Here is a 16,948-nt window from a genome sequence, read left to right as displayed (position 1 = left end):
TATATGATGCCTGGATTCTGTAAAAGGGAAAAAAGAGTGCATAATTTTCCTTTGACCTTTAAACGAGTGAAGAACATATTTATGTGAGTCATTTAAATGCACAAGAGTATATGATTGTTTGTATCTGGCACTCCTTAAAAGATTAAAAATGTTAAAGAACTACCACTGCGCTAAAACTGGGGTATTTTTGTTGTCGGTGTAGGGTTACTGTGAAAAATATATTTTGTCCTTGAAATGCCAACCTAAAACTTTCATGTTTTACATGTATGACCATCAAGAACCAGGGAGATTTTAACTAGAAGCTTATTCAAAGCTACAGTGAAAAGGAAGAAATTAGTTAAATTTAAATTAAATTAAGTTTAAAAAGTTAAATCAGTGGAAATAGAACTGAAATACAGGAATCTGCATCTTTTCAGTATCATACAATCAAAGTATTCTTTGCTTAGTAAAAGCAGCTTTCTTATATGTAATTTCATTTGCATTTAAACAATTTGCACCTGCAGGTTTGTTCCAAAAGGCAATCATACAGAGTGGAACAGCCCTGTCCAGCTGGGCAGTGAACTACCAGCCTGCCAAATACACTCGGATATTGGCAGATAAAGTGGGCTGCGACATGCTGGATACCACTGACTTAGTTGAATGCCTTCGGAATAAGAACTACAAAGAACTCATTCAGCAGACCATCACTCCAGCCACGTACCACATTGCCTTTGGGCCTGTGATTGATGGGGATGTGATTCCAGATGACCCTCAGATTCTAATGGAGCAGGGAGAGTTCCTTAACTATGACATAATGCTAGGTGTGAACCAAGGGGAAGGCTTAAAATTTGTGGATGGCATTGTGGACAACGAAGATGGGGTTTCCCCAAATGACTTTGACTTTTCCGTCTCCAATTTTGTGGACAATCTATATGGCTATCCAGAAGGGAAGGATACACTCCGGGAGACCATTAAATTCATGTACACTGACTGGGCAGATAAGGAAAACCCTGAAACACGAAGGAAGACCCTGGTAGCTTTGTTTACTGACCACCAGTGGGTTGCCCCAGCTGTTGCTACAGCTGACCTGCATGCCCAGTATGGCTCTCCAACATATTTCTATGCATTTTATCACCACTGCCAAAGTGAAATGAAACCAAGCTGGGCTGATTCAGCGCACGGTGATGAAGTTCCTTATGTATTTGGCATTCCCATGATTGGTCCCACTGAATTGTTCAACTGCAACTTCTCCAAAAATGACGTCATGCTGAGTGCAGTAGTTATGACATACTGGACAAATTTCGCCAAAACTGGGTATGTTTTGCATCTTATAGCCTTTTTCATTCATATGATTGTTCTGAAATACTGAAGTATTCCATTGTAATGGTCCCAAATGATGCATCTTACAATAGAGTTACAGCACTAATTGGAATCACTAATGCAGAATACTGCTGTAAAAAGGGTTTATTTATATTAAATATATTTTTAAACTAATATTTGCTCTATTAAACTAATTGTACATGAAGAATGATGTACTTTCTATTAAAATGGGGGCAATTAGTATAAAGGTAAATGTCCTTAAGTCAAAAGAGCTCAGCAACATGCTGTAGATCAGAGGAAATGTCTTTTTTACTGCAAGAAGAAATTATGATGTAGATCATACTTATTCACTAAGAAATTCTGTTTTTTCATAAAGGGAAGGGAACTTATTGGAGAAGTGGGTCAGGAAGATGTCCATTGGGAAGATTTTTTCTTTGGGAGTCAGAAATGGAATAAAAGTTAATTTACTGGAATCTAGTCATCAAGAAAAATCTCACACAAATCTGTTTAGGTGGGGGGGGGTGAAGGGCTTTAAAAAAGGCTGGTTACTAGAACATAAAAAGGCATCAATGTTATGCAGATATTACATTTGTAAACACTGAAGAAAGGACCTTCAAAGCAACTTAATTTAAGAGGCTATCAATAAATCCTGTGCACTAAGCCTTCTCCCGGTAGCATTATTTTAAAGAATATTTCAGTATTTTAGTTAAAAAACAAAGGCTCTTTTTGTTAACTTTGACTCTTTGGTACTAAATTAAAATATAGCTACTTGTGGCGCTCTAAATTTTTCCAATGAACATTCAGGATTGGTTTCTCGAAACGACAATTCTACTGCAGTGCAGTGCGCGGTCTGCAGCAATATAGGAAAGGCTCAGAGATCTCTAGTGTTCTAACACTCAGCGGCTTAGCAGCTCTGGCGGTCTTTAATGAATCCAAATGACATGCTGGGGAAAGCAATTTTTGCAGTCTTAACAAAAATGTGGAGCATGAACTGAGTCAAAAATAAAATGCTGCATTCAGGTCGCTTTGCTGGCTAAGACAAGACAAAACCTTTTGTTGCAGTGTTCACTAGACAAACAGATGTTTTTGCATGTGTGGACTGTGCAGAACTGTGGTGACAGTGAATAGGTGATAAAATATTTAAGGTGTAGCTGGCAACAAGAAATCACTGGCACTAGGATGGGTGGGCTGCTAAGGGGAAAACTGACTTAACTGACTGTGTAATCTATATGATGGTGTGCTATACTGAACGCTGCATGGCATGAACTTGTGACAGGGCTCAGAAGCAGATTTTTTCGATGATTAGATCTTTATTAGTGTGGATAAAACAGCCCACATACATACAGGGATTCAGACCCTTAGAAAAATACCTCAGAAGAATTATTATGTAGGATGTCAAGACCTGTCTGTGTGATTATTATTTATAATTATTTTATTATTATTTCCATAGAATGCAAACAAATCAGACTTTTGTGGTTATTTAAGCCTTACAAGAGCTCCTCACTGCTCCATCTGTCACCATTACTCATAATTTCAAGGCAGTTGCTACGCACTGCTGCTGGAGAGCTGATTTTAGCAGAATATGCATACCATTGTCCAGTCCTCCGGCTGTGGACTTACATTCATATTGTACCTCCTAAAGACTGCACCAATGCTTCAGAAGGGTTATTAATCATTTCCAAAGCACCCAACTGGTAATATGCTTAGTAAATGAAGACTAAAATACAAGATCTATTCCATTGTGGATTCGCTCCTTTACAAGCAGTCTGAAAAATGGATTATAAGTACAGCCCTGTAGCTATACAATTCCAGGTGTCCTGCAGAAGGGAAACTTCTTTGTTTTGTTTTAACAGAAACCCTAATGTTACTCCATAGAATCCACCTTTTAGAACAAGAAATTTCCTGGTGGATAAATGGAATCTTAAGCTCTATGACTATATTTGTTCTGCACCTCCAACACATCCAACTGAAATAAAAAGGAGAATTTCCTCTGGCAGGGAAAAATAGGATCTTGTAGGCTATAGAACCTCAAACTGAGATTATATAGGGACTTATTTTAGGTAACTAGTCTCCTATCCACCCTCCCACATACAATTTGGATTTCAGGTATACAATCAGGCCTAATACATCAGAAGCACCTGACATGTTTCAGGTTTTTGTTTTTCAGTCATTGTTTTCCTGCTTTATCCTGATATTATTTGGCTGCTTTGTTTTTGTGCCCACAGCAACAGATATTGAAAATGTATTCTCTGTGAGACTATAACACTGCGGGTTTCTCTATAGCTGAACATTAAACATTAAAACTGCAGCCTGTTTAAAAAAAAAACAAAAAACTTCTGACACTCCTCCAGTCCTGGATGACTCTCACACTGAGGCAGTATCTAGGAACTTTACTGTACAATTACTGCTCAGTTAGTGCAGCGCTCTGAAGGGCTGTGCTGAGCTTCTAATTGACACACACCACCTGCTGATAAAAAACACACACACTGTTTAATGGGTCTATTGCCAAGGCTAGGTTTGGAGGGCAGGTCAATCCTGTAAAATCACTAGGTGTCAAAGACACAATGAAAGGCACTGTACTTTTATTGTATTTTACTTTGAAGTCAGTAACTGAAGCTAGAAAACAAAAAGTGACAAATAAAGTGACTGTTTAGTGTTGAATGGCTCATGCTTGAAATGAACACTTGGAAATTGCAGTTTTCTGATGGTCCATTTCCCTTTCAGTGCTAAGACTATAGTTTTTAGCCTTCATTCATCATCATCTTGGCTTCTGAATCTACTCACCAAAGCTATCTCTTACTGAAGACATTCCTTTAAAAATGGGGGTGGGGGGAATGCATTGTGGAATATATTCAAGAAGCTTTGTTTGGGGATCACAATTATATATAATATTTATATATATATATATAAACAGTTTGCATGAGATTTTCTTTAAGATCTCCTTTTATGGCTTCATCCTGCTGTCCTTGTACAATCAGAATTCCCATTAACTTTAGTGGGAATTTTACATGTTAAAGGAATCAGTCATATAATTCAGGCTTTATCACATCCTCCCACTGTAAGAACAGTGGGAGTGGGATAGAAGGCAAAGGAATTGTTGTAAGATGATCCTGTCATAGACTACACTTTTATTTCCCTCTCTATGGTCCACCATAAAGCACTTATTCTCATGCTTCTGGCTCCTCAGACATCAACTCTCTGAGTGGAGACATGCATCTCCCTCCCTCCTGACCGGGTACTTCCAGGCTACTCAGTTCCCTCACTACACTGTGAATTCCCCAGTAAGTCAAACTGCTTAAGCAGATCTGCTTTGCCTTCTCTTCAGAGCCTATACACACTGCAATTGACCATAGTTAAGTTACTGCACACCTCTTTCTAAGCAAGCACTTTTATTCTTAGGTTAAAAGCATTATAGAAAAAAACATGAAAAGAAATACAGCAACCTACCCACATGCTAATAAGCATACCAGAGATCACTCCAACTCCGACCAAGACTGTGGTCAGTGAACAGTCTTCAATCCCCCTGCCCCACACAGGGTTTTTTCTGTGGTTACAATTTCATAACACGTTTTGCTCAGAACAAGAACACTAATGAAAAGTTTAGTGCCTCCTTTAGACAGCCTGGGTCTTTGATTTGGGAATAGGTAATTCATAGACAATGGATTTCTCCTTAGGGTATAGCTTCAAAAGTTTGGATCCAGTAGAGGAAATTTGCACTCCTTTTCTCCCAAGTATTTCTTATGAAACCCACTCAATCAAAAAATCATCATTGTCTGGCCCATTGTTTAAAACTCATTTGAAACTCATTACTCTTCCCAGGGTTCACATTAGTCATCTCTCCTCTTAAAGAAGTTGCATACAGTCCCACAATAATACATCAGCATTTGACTTTATAATACAATGAACTCACAAGATACATAAACTTAGTTCAATAAGGTTTGCCCAGGATATTGCAGAAAATGACCACATAGGTCACAGAAGCTTCCTGAGTTTTCTTTGAATGCTCCACTTCAGGGAAGGGTTGGCAGTGCCAAAGAAGAGGCATGGATGGAGCTGAGTTGATATTTTAGTTTAGGCGCCATGCTGAAAAAGAAATCATTTTGGTTTGAACTGAAACTATTTTTTTTTAATTGCTGAAATGAGAAAAAAATGCATTTCAGGCTGAACAAAATATTTTGTCCAATCCAAAACAAAATATGCATTGGTTTCTGTTTCCTTTAGGTTATGGTTAGCTGGTTTTTACTTTTTAAAATTAGCTAAATTTATTAACAAAACACTGTTTCAAAATGAAAAGTTGAAGTGTTTAATTTTAGAATGGTCAAAACAAAACTTTTCATTTCAAAATGGTTGAAATTTACCATTTTGCCATTTTCAGATTTTTTTTTCCCTTCAGACAAAACTATTTGCTGAATTCAACCCAGATTTGTGAATAGTTTCAGTGCCCCTCCAAAATGCATTTTTAATGAACAAGGTCAGCTCCCAGATTACTGCACTGGGCAGCACAGCATGGGGAGGAGGTGACCAGCCCTCTGTGAAGAAAGAAGTGGTTCGGGACTATTTAGGAAAGCTGGACATGCACAAATCCATGGGGCCGGATGCGTTGCATCCGAGAGTGCTAAAGGAGTTAGCGGATGTGATTGCAGAGCCATTGTCATTATCTTTGAAAACTCATGGTGATCCGGGGAAGTTCCGAACGACGGGAAAAAGGCTAATGTAGTGCCCATCTTTAAAAAAGGGAAGAAGGAGGATCCTGGGAACTACAGGCCAATCAGCCTCACCTCAGTCCCCGGAAAAATCATGGAGCAGGTCCTCAAGGAATCAATTCTGAAGCACTTAGAGGAGAGAAAAGTGATCAGGAACAGTCAGCATGGATTCACCAAGGGCAAGTCATGCCTGACTAATCTAATTGCCTTCTATGACGAGATAACTGGTTCTGTGGATGAAGGTGGATGTAATGTTCCTTGACTTTAGCAAAGCTTTTGACACTGTCTCCCACAGTATTCTTGCCAGCAAGTTAAAGAAGTATGGGCTGGATGAATGCACTATAAGGTGGGTAGAAAATTGGCTAGATTGTCAGGCTCAACGGGTAGTGATCAATGGCTCCATGTCTAGCTGGCAGCCAATATCAAGCGGAGTGCCCCAAGGGTCGGTCCTGGGGCCGGTTTTGTTCAATATCTTCATAAATGATCTGGAGGATGGTGTGGATTGCACCCTCAGCAAGTTTGCAGATGACACTAAACTGAGAGGAGTGGTAGATACGCTGGAGGGTAGGGATGGGATACAGAGGGACCTAGACAAATTGGAGGATTGTGCCAAAAGAAATCTGATGAGGTTCAACAAGGACAAGTGCAGAGTCCTGCACTTAGGACGGAAGAATCCAATGCACCGCTACAGACTGGGGACCGAATGGCTAGGCAGCAGTTCTGCAGAGAAGGACCTAGGGGTGACAGTGGACGAGAAGCTGGATATGAGTCAATAGTGTACCCTTGTTGCCAAGAAGGCCAATGGCATTTTGGGCTGTATAAGTAGGGGCATTGCCAACAGATCGAGGGACTTGATCGTTCCCCTCTATTCGACATTGGTGAGGCCTCATCTGGAGTACTGTGTCCAGTTTTGGGCCCCACACTACAAGAAGGATGTGGAAAAATTGGAGAGAGTCCAGCAGAGGGCAACAAAAATGATTAGGGGACTGGAACACATGACTTACGAGGAGAGGCTGAGGGAACTGGGATTGTTTAGTCTACAGAAGAGAAGAATGAGGGGACTAGTGTAGACCAGGATTATGAGAGCTATTTAGGGAGTGCTGTGAACAAGAGCAGTCAGAGAGAACTGGCCAGATCTGGGGAACCATGTTGAAGGCTCTTGAAGAGGTGAAGGGGAAGAACCAGCTCAATCACTGCAAACCAAGTCTGAAAACTAGAGGGTTGATTCTGGAGGTTCCCATGAGAATGCACAGAGCTTGCAGGCACAGGGACCTCAGGATTGGAACACTACAGGGAGCCTTCTTGCATAAGATATCAGTTGAGGGCTTCAGAAAAACGATTGCAAGCAGCACTGGGAATTGCCAGAGGTTACGGACCTAAAATAGGGGAAGAGGAACAGGGGAATGAAGTGGTTTTTTGGCAGTCAAGTGAGGGACCTGGAGATGGTGACACTGAAGTGGGGATGGAGGACTGCTCTATTTTAACGTGTTGTACTTTGAGGGGGTTGAGAATTGTCTTACTTTGAGGGATTTTCTGAATGTTGAAATTGTACTAAGAAGTTGTGTGGGAAACCAGGGCTTGAGTTGGTTTTTGAGAGGGACATCATTCCTTTCCTGGGCAAAGGGAACTACTCCTCTCACCTCTGGGAAGGCCTCAGCTGGAGTATCGTGTCCAGTTTAGGACACTAATATATAAAACTTAAGTAGAGAAACTGGAAAGGATCCAAAGGTGAGCGACAAAGATGATCAAAGGGATGGAATGGAAGCTATACAAGCAAAGGCTGAAGGGACTGATTATGTTTAGTTTAGAAAAGAGGTGATTAAGAGGGGACATGATAGTGGTCTTCAGATACTTGAAAGGCTGCCACAAAAAAGATGGAGAAAAGTTGTTCTCTTTTGCTACAGAGGGCAGGACAAGAGGTTATGAGTTCAAACTACAGCATAGCAGATTTAGATTAAATCTCAGGAAAAACTTTCTAACTGTAAGAAGAGTAAGACAATAGAAAAGACTGCCTTGGTAGCTCCTTTGTTGGAGGTTTTCAAAAGGAGGCTGGATCTTTTGCTTACCCTCTAATATTTCATTTCTCTTCGTTTGAAGATATTGGTTGATTCCAGGTCTGTGGTATTGAAATAAAGTACAATCACTATTGTTTTGGTTTCATAAACAGACACAATAGCTGTCACAATATATTATTAAGAGGTTGCACAGGAAAAATCTGAAGTGTGAAGAGTAAACTCTTTCACACACACATACTTGCAGCAAAACTCATTGTTGAGAGGAAGTACACTCTCAAGGGTGTCTTTTGCTTTTCTGTTAACAAAGAGAGGGCAGTATTTTTGCAGCGCATGTGCAACTGCAACGGTGGCACTGAACTTCAGTTGCAGAAATGCATTTTGTCATCCAGCAAAGTCACAAAGTGGCACAAAAAAATGAAACATTTTTAGAATATAAAAGTGCCCATCATAAGTTTATTATGCTAACAGTTAATATGGTCATGAAAACTGCTAGATAAAGGTTACAATTTGAGCAGCATGATGTAGAGCTCAGTGAGAAATGGGGCTCCCTGCGGAGTTCTCATTCTATTGGTGTTAATACCCAGAGACATTCAGTAGTGTTTCATTGTGAAGCCTTCCATTATCTTAACTGGCTGCCAGAGCTTCAACTTTTGTGCATGTGTTATTATTTTGCTCCTGAATCAGCCATCACATCATTGCAAGGACATTTATTTTATGACACTTGAGTAGGGTGACCAGGCAGCAAATGTGAAAAATTGGGATGGGGGTGGGGGATTATAGGAGCCTATATAAGAAAAAGACCCAAAAATTGGATCTGTCCCTATAAAATCAGGACATCTGGTCACCCTACACTTGAGAAGCAAGCTGCATGTAGGCACTTTAAAGAGCTGTGCATCAAGAACTGTAGGTTGAGCATCACTGAGCTACCGTATATAATTGGGGCATAAAGGCATGAATCACAGCTCACAAAGAAGGAAAGTGGAAGAGAGTGGTGGATGAATTCTCTGTGATTTCCCTCTCTGGAAAGGTTCACAGTTTGAGTCAGTGACTCCATGAAAATGGCTAGACGATACAAGAGAGACTATTCTCAGATACTGACCTGAAGGTACTTTGGTGGCAGAGATTCACTTGGAGAACATTTTAGGTGTAGAAAGAATTTAGAGTGAAAACACTTAAAAATAAGCATCATTAGTAGAGAGCAAACACTGATCAATAATTGTATTCTAGCAATTGTATGAAAAGAAGAATGGTGTCTAGGCTAAAGCACATGATTGGGAACCTGGAATTCCCAGCTTTGTCACAGACTTTGTATGGTAACTTTGAGCAAGTCACTTGGCCTGCCCGTGCTTCTCTTTCCCCAGCTGAGACACTGGGGATACTAATAATAACTTACCATTAACTCAGAGGGATGTTGTAAACCATAATTAATTGAAGTGTTCTGAGAGCTTGGCTGGAGAAAGTATAGAAATGCATAAAAGCATTGTTCTTCTTTTATTACATTATTATGTGCATTATTCCCAAAGCATTCCAGTAGTTTTCTTTGTTTCATAAAGACATGGATGAGCTTCCAGAATTTCTATAGGCCAAAAGGTCAAATGAAAGGCTAAAATTACAAAACCAGAAGTGGAGGGACAGTGCCAAGTGAAAGGTCCAAAGTCAAGTGAATGGCTAATTGCCAGGTGAAGCCAACTATGCAGATCTATGAGCTATGCCCATGTGTGATATTGTGTCCCCCATCCAAACCTACGGAATAGCTTCACAAAGGTTATTTCAGACTATTTTATGATATGGGCAAGAATATACTCATATCAACAGATCTTCCATCCCCAACCCCCAGTCCTTCACACTGGCATATAAGGATTTCCTATAGAGAGAGGCAATACTCCCCTACACACTCCCCAACCCTTTTCGTTCGGAGTTGGAGGATAGTATAGGAGTTTTCCCCTTACTGAACACACAATCCAGCTCTTCGTGGAGGTGAAGGGGTGTGGGAAGGAATGGTTAGTGAAATCTAAAAACATGCCAGCTTAGCTCATTTACACAATGATAATATTACCTCAGATATGACACTATGAGGTAAAGTTATCATTGGTGACATTTTGGAATTTTATGGGTAAAATCGTGGCCCATGTAAATTCAATGACAAAATTTCCATTAACTTCAAAGCAGTCAGGATTTCACTTTATTGTCACATAAAAAGAATGTGTCTTCATTTACATACATAGAGGGTGGGATGGAGTGGAAGAAGAATAGTAAACTTATCCAGCCCATGATCCTGATCGTGTGTTTCATGAGATGTACTGAGTGCTCTCATGTCCCTTGGGTTTAGTTCTTTGAGCACAACTAACTTGCCTTGTTGGCTTAATTTATATACTTTCTGCACCTACACTGCAGAACAAGGCCCAGGGTTTTTAGGGCTATGAATTGGAACAGTGTGTGCTTAACAAAGAGATAGAAAATATGACACTAATTTCCTGCTATAGCTGTTCCAGGCTTTAGAGTGTCTAATGGGGAAAAATGACTTGTGCTTTTATAATCTGTGTAAGTTTATCCAGGTTTTAGAATTCTTGTCTTGTGTCCAAAAGTACTGTAATAGATATATTGCATCAAGCCAATGCCTACTTGTCTGGATTTGCCAAATCCTCCTCTCTATTCTTTGAGAACAAAAGGAATACTTTATTTCCTTTTCAAATACATGTTAGAATTCCTCAGAGTGGCAGCACATTGAAATGTCTTGCAGTATTGCTTGGAAAGGGAAAGCTCTACCTTAGCTTCAGACAAGGAGTAACAATATGGGATCAAATTGTGGCTCATAGATATTATTTAAAAGAATAAAATCTAAAAAATTCTGGAATACTCAATATATATCTTCAGCAGATGGCAGGGATGTGGTGCAGAATAATATGCAAAAAAAACCCCAAACAAACAAAAACTAGATTAAGAATATTTTTAATTGTATTTTACTTCATTGAATTCAAGGGTAAATTCCCCCTGGTAAGCAGGTGAATAGAAACATCTTTAGATTATTAAAGCTAAATGCCAGTGTAGATCTAGCACTAACAACAAAAGAACCTTGGAAACATATAATCATCTCATGGGCATTTTAAAAAAGAAAACAAAAAAGCTTTTAAAACTGTAATATTGGATGAGGGAATTCCTGGAACATAGATAAGAGCACATTAGAAGAAAAGGAAAAAGATTAGATTGATTTTTGAAAAAGAAAAACTAATGCATATGGGAATGGAGAGAAGAAATGTCAGTATAACGCATAGAAGATACTTTATATACTTTAGTATGATATATTATAAAGCACAGACAATATTCTTTGCCCTCTGAAGGCTGAACCCCCCCCCCCCAATGGAATATCTAACTAGCTGTTAAACTTAGGTGTAACGTTCATGTTTCAAAAGAAGGAACATGCATGTTATTCCTAAAGGGTTTGTGCTGTTAAAAGTCAATCTTTAAAAACCACACAGTGCTACCGGATGCCCTGAAGCTAAAGTCAAATCTTGAGACATCCTGAGCACCTACAACTCCCACTGCTGAAAGTGCTCAGTACCTCTCAAAAATTCATCTTTAGTGCCTAATCCTTGAAGCCAATGCCAAAACTTCAGCTGATTTCAGAGGGAGTAAGATCAGGTCCTATTTTCTATTCTCTATATAGAGAACTACTGTAATACCTCATATTTCATGTATATTAAATGTTTTTGTTTTTAATGGCACTTCTGCAGGGTTACAGTTAGCTAACTGTCTTCAGTTTCTGTTAATTATTGTCGAATAAAACAGAGTTAATTTCTTGGTTGACTATAATATTGCTTTGTTTTTACCATTGTAGAGATCCAAACCAGCCTGTTCCACAGGACACAAAGTTCATCCATACAAAACCCAACCGTTTTGAAGAAGTGGCCTGGTCTAAGTATAACCCTAAAGACCAGCTCTATCTGCACATTGGTCTGAAACCCCGAGTTCGGGATCACTATCGAGCAACAAAAGTCGCCTTCTGGTTGGAACTTGTACCACACTTGCACAACTTAAATGAAATATTTCAGTATGTTTCCACAACAACTAAGGTGCCGCCTCCTGATATGACCTCATTTCCTTATGTCACAAGACGTTCTCCTGGAAAGTTGTGGCCAGCGACCAAACGCCCAGCAATGACACCAGCCAACAATCCTAAACATTCAAAGGACACCCACAAAACAGCCCCAGAGGATACAACTGTCCTGATAGAAAACAAACGAGATTACTCCACAGAACTGAGTGTCACCATTGCAGTTGGGGCATCCTTGTTATTCCTCAACATTTTAGCTTTTGCTGCATTGTATTACAAGAAAGACAAGCGACGTCACGAGACACACAGGCGCCCCAGCCCTCAGAGGAACACAACCAATGATATAGCGCACATACAAAATGAAGAGATTATGTCATTGCAGATGAAACAGCTAGAGCATGACCACGAGTGTGAATCGCTGCAGGCACATGATACCCTGAGACTAACCTGCCCACCTGACTACACTCTTACTTTGAGGAGGTCCCCAGATGACATTCCACTAATGACACCCAACACCATAACCATGATTCCAAATACATTAACAGGAATGCAACCTTTGCATACTTTCAACACCTTCAGTGGAGGACAAAACAGTACTAATTTACCCCATGGACATTCCACTACTAGGGTATAGCTCTGCCATTTCCCCCTCTTACCCCACAAGCCACTTGGAAGAAAAAGAAGAAGTAGAGAAAAGAGCATTCACCATTGAACAACTTGTTAAAAACAATGACAAAAAGTAAACGTGAAGGGCAGTCGTTATTTTCTTACTGATCCTGCCCATAGAAACTCTCTGATATTAAAGATCAGCTTCAAACCCTGTGAAATGTGAAACATGTACATTGCTGTTATGATACTGCTTTAAGATCTCAGCCGCTTTGATTGAAAGTTGATGCCAGAAGAAATCACTTGAAAGGATGTTTTGAGAGTAACAAACAAGCAGAATCTTCTGGAACACAGAGCCAGTGACTGTACAGTTTTTTTAGTATATGAAATTAAAAAAAACCACCAGTTCTTTATGTGCCATACCATGAAGGGCCCTTGTTAAAACAAAGACATCACCGTGGGCTTTTATCCAGCATAAGAAGCTGTAACCAGAAGGGGGAAATAGGATTTTATTATTAAAAAAAAGAGGACTATGCAGTAAAATACGTATAGTTCTGTGCAAAGAGATGACTTGCCGGCCTGAACTATATTTAAAGAAACTTTGTAAAAAGTGTACATAGCTGTGAGTTTAAAAAAAAATAAGCTTTTATTGACGTTTTCAGTTTGAAAAGAACTTTTAGAAATTGTGCTTTCAGTTGTGACCTATGTGTATATACATTAGTCATATCACCTCTGTTTCCTCCAGACCAAAAGGAGGATTTTCTTCTTAATTACTAGTGGTGAAAAAAGACATGAGGTTTTTCTAACATGTTTCATTTATAGGAGGACATGGTGTCATACACAGAATACAGTTGTCTGTGTGACCTGCGTATTTTCCCTTAAGGGTTGCAAAAGTGCATGTTAAAGCATTCTTAGGAGACAGTTGTTTTTTAGATTTTTTTTCTTTTCCTTTCCTTTTATTTTTGTGTTAGCCTTCATTAAATTGCAACACAGAGATGGATCAGAAAATGGAAATCATGATTATTGTTTTAAGCTTGTTCAATTGAGCAAAGAAACAACAATACAATGAGTCCAGTTTCGTAGTTCTTGGTTATTTTAATACATTAGGAGGACTTGCTTCACAATCTAGTGCCCTGACAAACGCGAAGAAAACCTGCCTCTTGGTCAGTTGTTTATGAGGAAAACTAGCTCAATATTCACCAGCAGCTGCAGAAGAGTTTTTGCTGAGGAAGCACCCACTCAGCTTTGCCAAACAGAGTCAAAATGAAATTGGACAGAGGAAAGGGGGTGGGGGTGGTTTGTTTGGGTTTTTAAAAGTGGAACGGTCATGACTGATCTGTATGAAAAGAGATTTTTCACCCAGTATCCCGTTATTATGATCAAGAGTGCACCTGTCTGAAAACTCTAATTTTGCTAGTTAATTATATAGCAGTGACACAACCAATCAATATTACTGAGAGCTAAAAAGAGAGATAGCTAAATGTGCTCTGTGTGAATTTATATGAAAATTCTGGACAGCTTCATTGTCAGTAAAAGGTTAAATTATTATTTTCCCCTGCCCGCCCTTAACTGGGGAAATAAGGGCAAAACAGCGCCATCGCACAAGGGGCTCAGCAGTTTCATTTAAACAGCTGATTCAAGTGTGAAAAGCTAGACATGAGTTATTAACAGATGAAGGTTGTTTATATTTTGTCTTTAGAAAGTGACTGCATCATCAAGAGATAGTAACCAAAGATATTTGAACAAAGTTGCTCTGCACTTGAACATGATTATCCCAGATGTATTTTGCATTTTTATTTCAGTGCCAAATTGGGCATGGCACCGTCATATTGTCTGTCCCATACAGAACCTAACACAAGATGCCTTCTACTTTGGAATAGCCAGCCCATGAAATGATATTGTAGACAATGATAACAAAATCTGTGGGCACTGCACAACTCCTTGCTGTGTGTGCATGGCAGAGAAGTGGGTTCTGAGAGAAATGAAAAGAGATTTAATACAGTGAAAATGCATCATATGACCAATCATGTTTTATACATAAGACAGATATGTTATACAGATTAGAAAGTGTTGAAGCAACAGTCCCAACCTGCATCTAGTAGCAAATGGAAAAATTTCTTCTTCACTGATCCATCCCATAATGTTTATTAAAGCTGACTCTTTACCAGGCCATTTCTACAACTTATGTATTGCCTCAGCTGAGATGCAGTAGTTCATGACCCTAAAAAAAGGCAGTGATGCTTGGCATCATAACCAGTTGGGTATATTTGTAATGTGAATTACAGTATTTGTTGAGTACTTCCAATTGTCTTCTGCTAGCAATATGTACAGTAATGTGTCAGGCTTGTGACATTTGGGTAAAAAAGTTCCTGTTAGTGAATGGTTTTAGCTTTTAAAAATAATTATGATCAAGTCAATTTAATAATTTAATACATCTGAATTGACGTACGATTTATAAATGGAAAAGATTTATAGGATCTTCCTAGAATTCTATAATAATGATAACAAAATATACTTGGCAAAGAAAAGAAAACAAGAACTTTCCCAGGCTTATAGTCTTGACCTTAAGAGGCACGCAGGGTTTAATGGTTTCTTTTGTTATTGTTTTGCAATTTTTTGTTTTTGCCTTAAGTAATGATAGAAGATATATATGGCTGGACACATATGTATAAACTTTTCAGCAGCATTTTTAATAATAAAATATCACAGTATTTTCTAACGTTTTGTGCAAAGAATTATGTGTTCATCCCTTTTTTTTTGTAGAAAAATATTTTTTTTAATCCCCTTTTAATGATCCAGTGTAAGTGATGCCTTGATATACAGTATAACAGTATTAAATTAGCAGAGGTTGCATTTTCAAGATATTGAGTTGGCATGGCTATTAAAGCTCTATAAGCCTATTGCTCAGGTGAGTGAACACCTGCTTTGACGCTCAGATGGTGAAGATATTCTCGAAGAGAAAGCACCATGTATTTATCTCTGTGCTCTCTGGATTCCATTGAACTCTGTTTTGTGTGTGTTTAACATACTCACAGATCAAAGTATTCTAAGGGAATGCATAGCTGAACTGCCTCCCAGGTAAATTTAAAGTTTAATGTGAAAAAATTGTCTCCCAGATTAGCATTTAAGATAAAACTATCTGTATTCATTATTACTGCCTCCGTGTCTACATTGCAATCAGATTGCAGTATGTGTAGACATACCTGAGCTAGCTTTGATTAATAACAATAAAAATGAAGCCATGGCACCACGTTCTATACAGGTCTACCCAGTTCCCTACCTAGGTACCTATGTACTCAAGCATCTAGTCCATACTGCCACAACTTCACTGCTCAATAATTATTCAGCAAATATATCTGTATGAGAAATAACATCAGGAAAGTCACAGCTTGTTCAGAGACAATTCAGAAAGAGAAAGAGGCTGAAATTGCTAAAATATTATTCATTGTGAATTGTTCACCCAAAATTTCTAGTAATCTAGTAATCATTCAGTAAATTATCTTATTTCTAGCTAAACAGTTCTCTGCTAAAAAGATGGGATGAATGACCTTCTGAAGCTAACCAAATATCAACTCTTTTTAGTGTTAAGAAATATAACAAATGAGACTGGTATGTTCCTATTTACACTTTGCTAGACTATCCATGGTATTTAATACCATAGACACAACACATAAAATAGTACTATGGCAGCTATATGTTTGTTTCAGTTCTGTAATTTTGCAAATGTATTATTTAATTTATGAAGAATAATTTCTCATGTTTTTACCTGGGGCTATTTGACTCAGTAAGCCTCTTAAATGTGAGTATCTCCAAAGGCCATAAGTAGAGCTGGTCAAAAATTGGAAATTTCTGTCCCACTGGAAATTCTGGTATTTCAACACCTGTTTTCATCACAAATCAGGCTGAAAAGTTCATATCAAAGTTTTGTGCAGAATGGAAAGTCCCAAAAAATTCAAATGGAAATATCTGAACATTTTGTTTTGGTTTGTTGAACTGAGCTCAAACAGTTTGTTTTGGTTCAGTTTGATGTTGAAATCCACCTGCCAGGGCTGCTACAGTGGGAACTGCATTTCAGGTGCCTCATGTTCTCTCAAGTGATCCATGACTGAAGTTATCTATTTAAAACTAGGGGCCTGATCAAAAGCTGTGGTAAACTAATGCAAATCCATATAAGTCAAAGTGATGTTTATTTTAACAATCTGGTCAAAGATTAGTTAAGAATATATAGAGAGAACATTAAAACCTACAAAGGCATATGCATAACCCGTCTTGTC

The 16,948-nt window shown here is 38.7% G+C and overlaps 1 protein-coding gene across 5 annotated transcripts in view; it reads left to right on the top strand.

Moving 5' to 3' along the window:
- The window catches only part of NLGN4X (neuroligin 4 X-linked), a 248,917-nt gene extending 233,524 nt beyond the window's left edge, over window positions 1-15,393 (top strand). For all 5 annotated transcript variants that reach the window (XM_084632564.1, XM_084632563.1, XM_084632567.1 and 2 more), the window contains 2 exons: window positions 504-1,293; window positions 11,853-15,393. In XM_084632564.1, the coding sequence (XP_084488690.1) occupies window positions 504-1,293; window positions 11,853-12,702 (1,640 nt within the window). In that variant the 3' untranslated portion in view covers window positions 12,703-15,393. The remainder of the gene's footprint in view (window positions 1-503; window positions 1,294-11,852) is intronic.
- Window positions 15,394-16,948: the final 1,555 nt, after the last annotated feature.

Source organism: Lepidochelys olivacea (genome assembly GCF_965140295.1).
Source record: "Lepidochelys olivacea isolate rLepOli2 genome assembly, chromosome: 1".
NCBI classification, from domain to species: Eukaryota; Metazoa; Chordata; order Testudines; family Cheloniidae; genus Lepidochelys; species Lepidochelys olivacea.
Note: the sequence above shows the minus strand (reverse complement) of the source record. Positions and strands in the feature narration are given on the sequence as shown.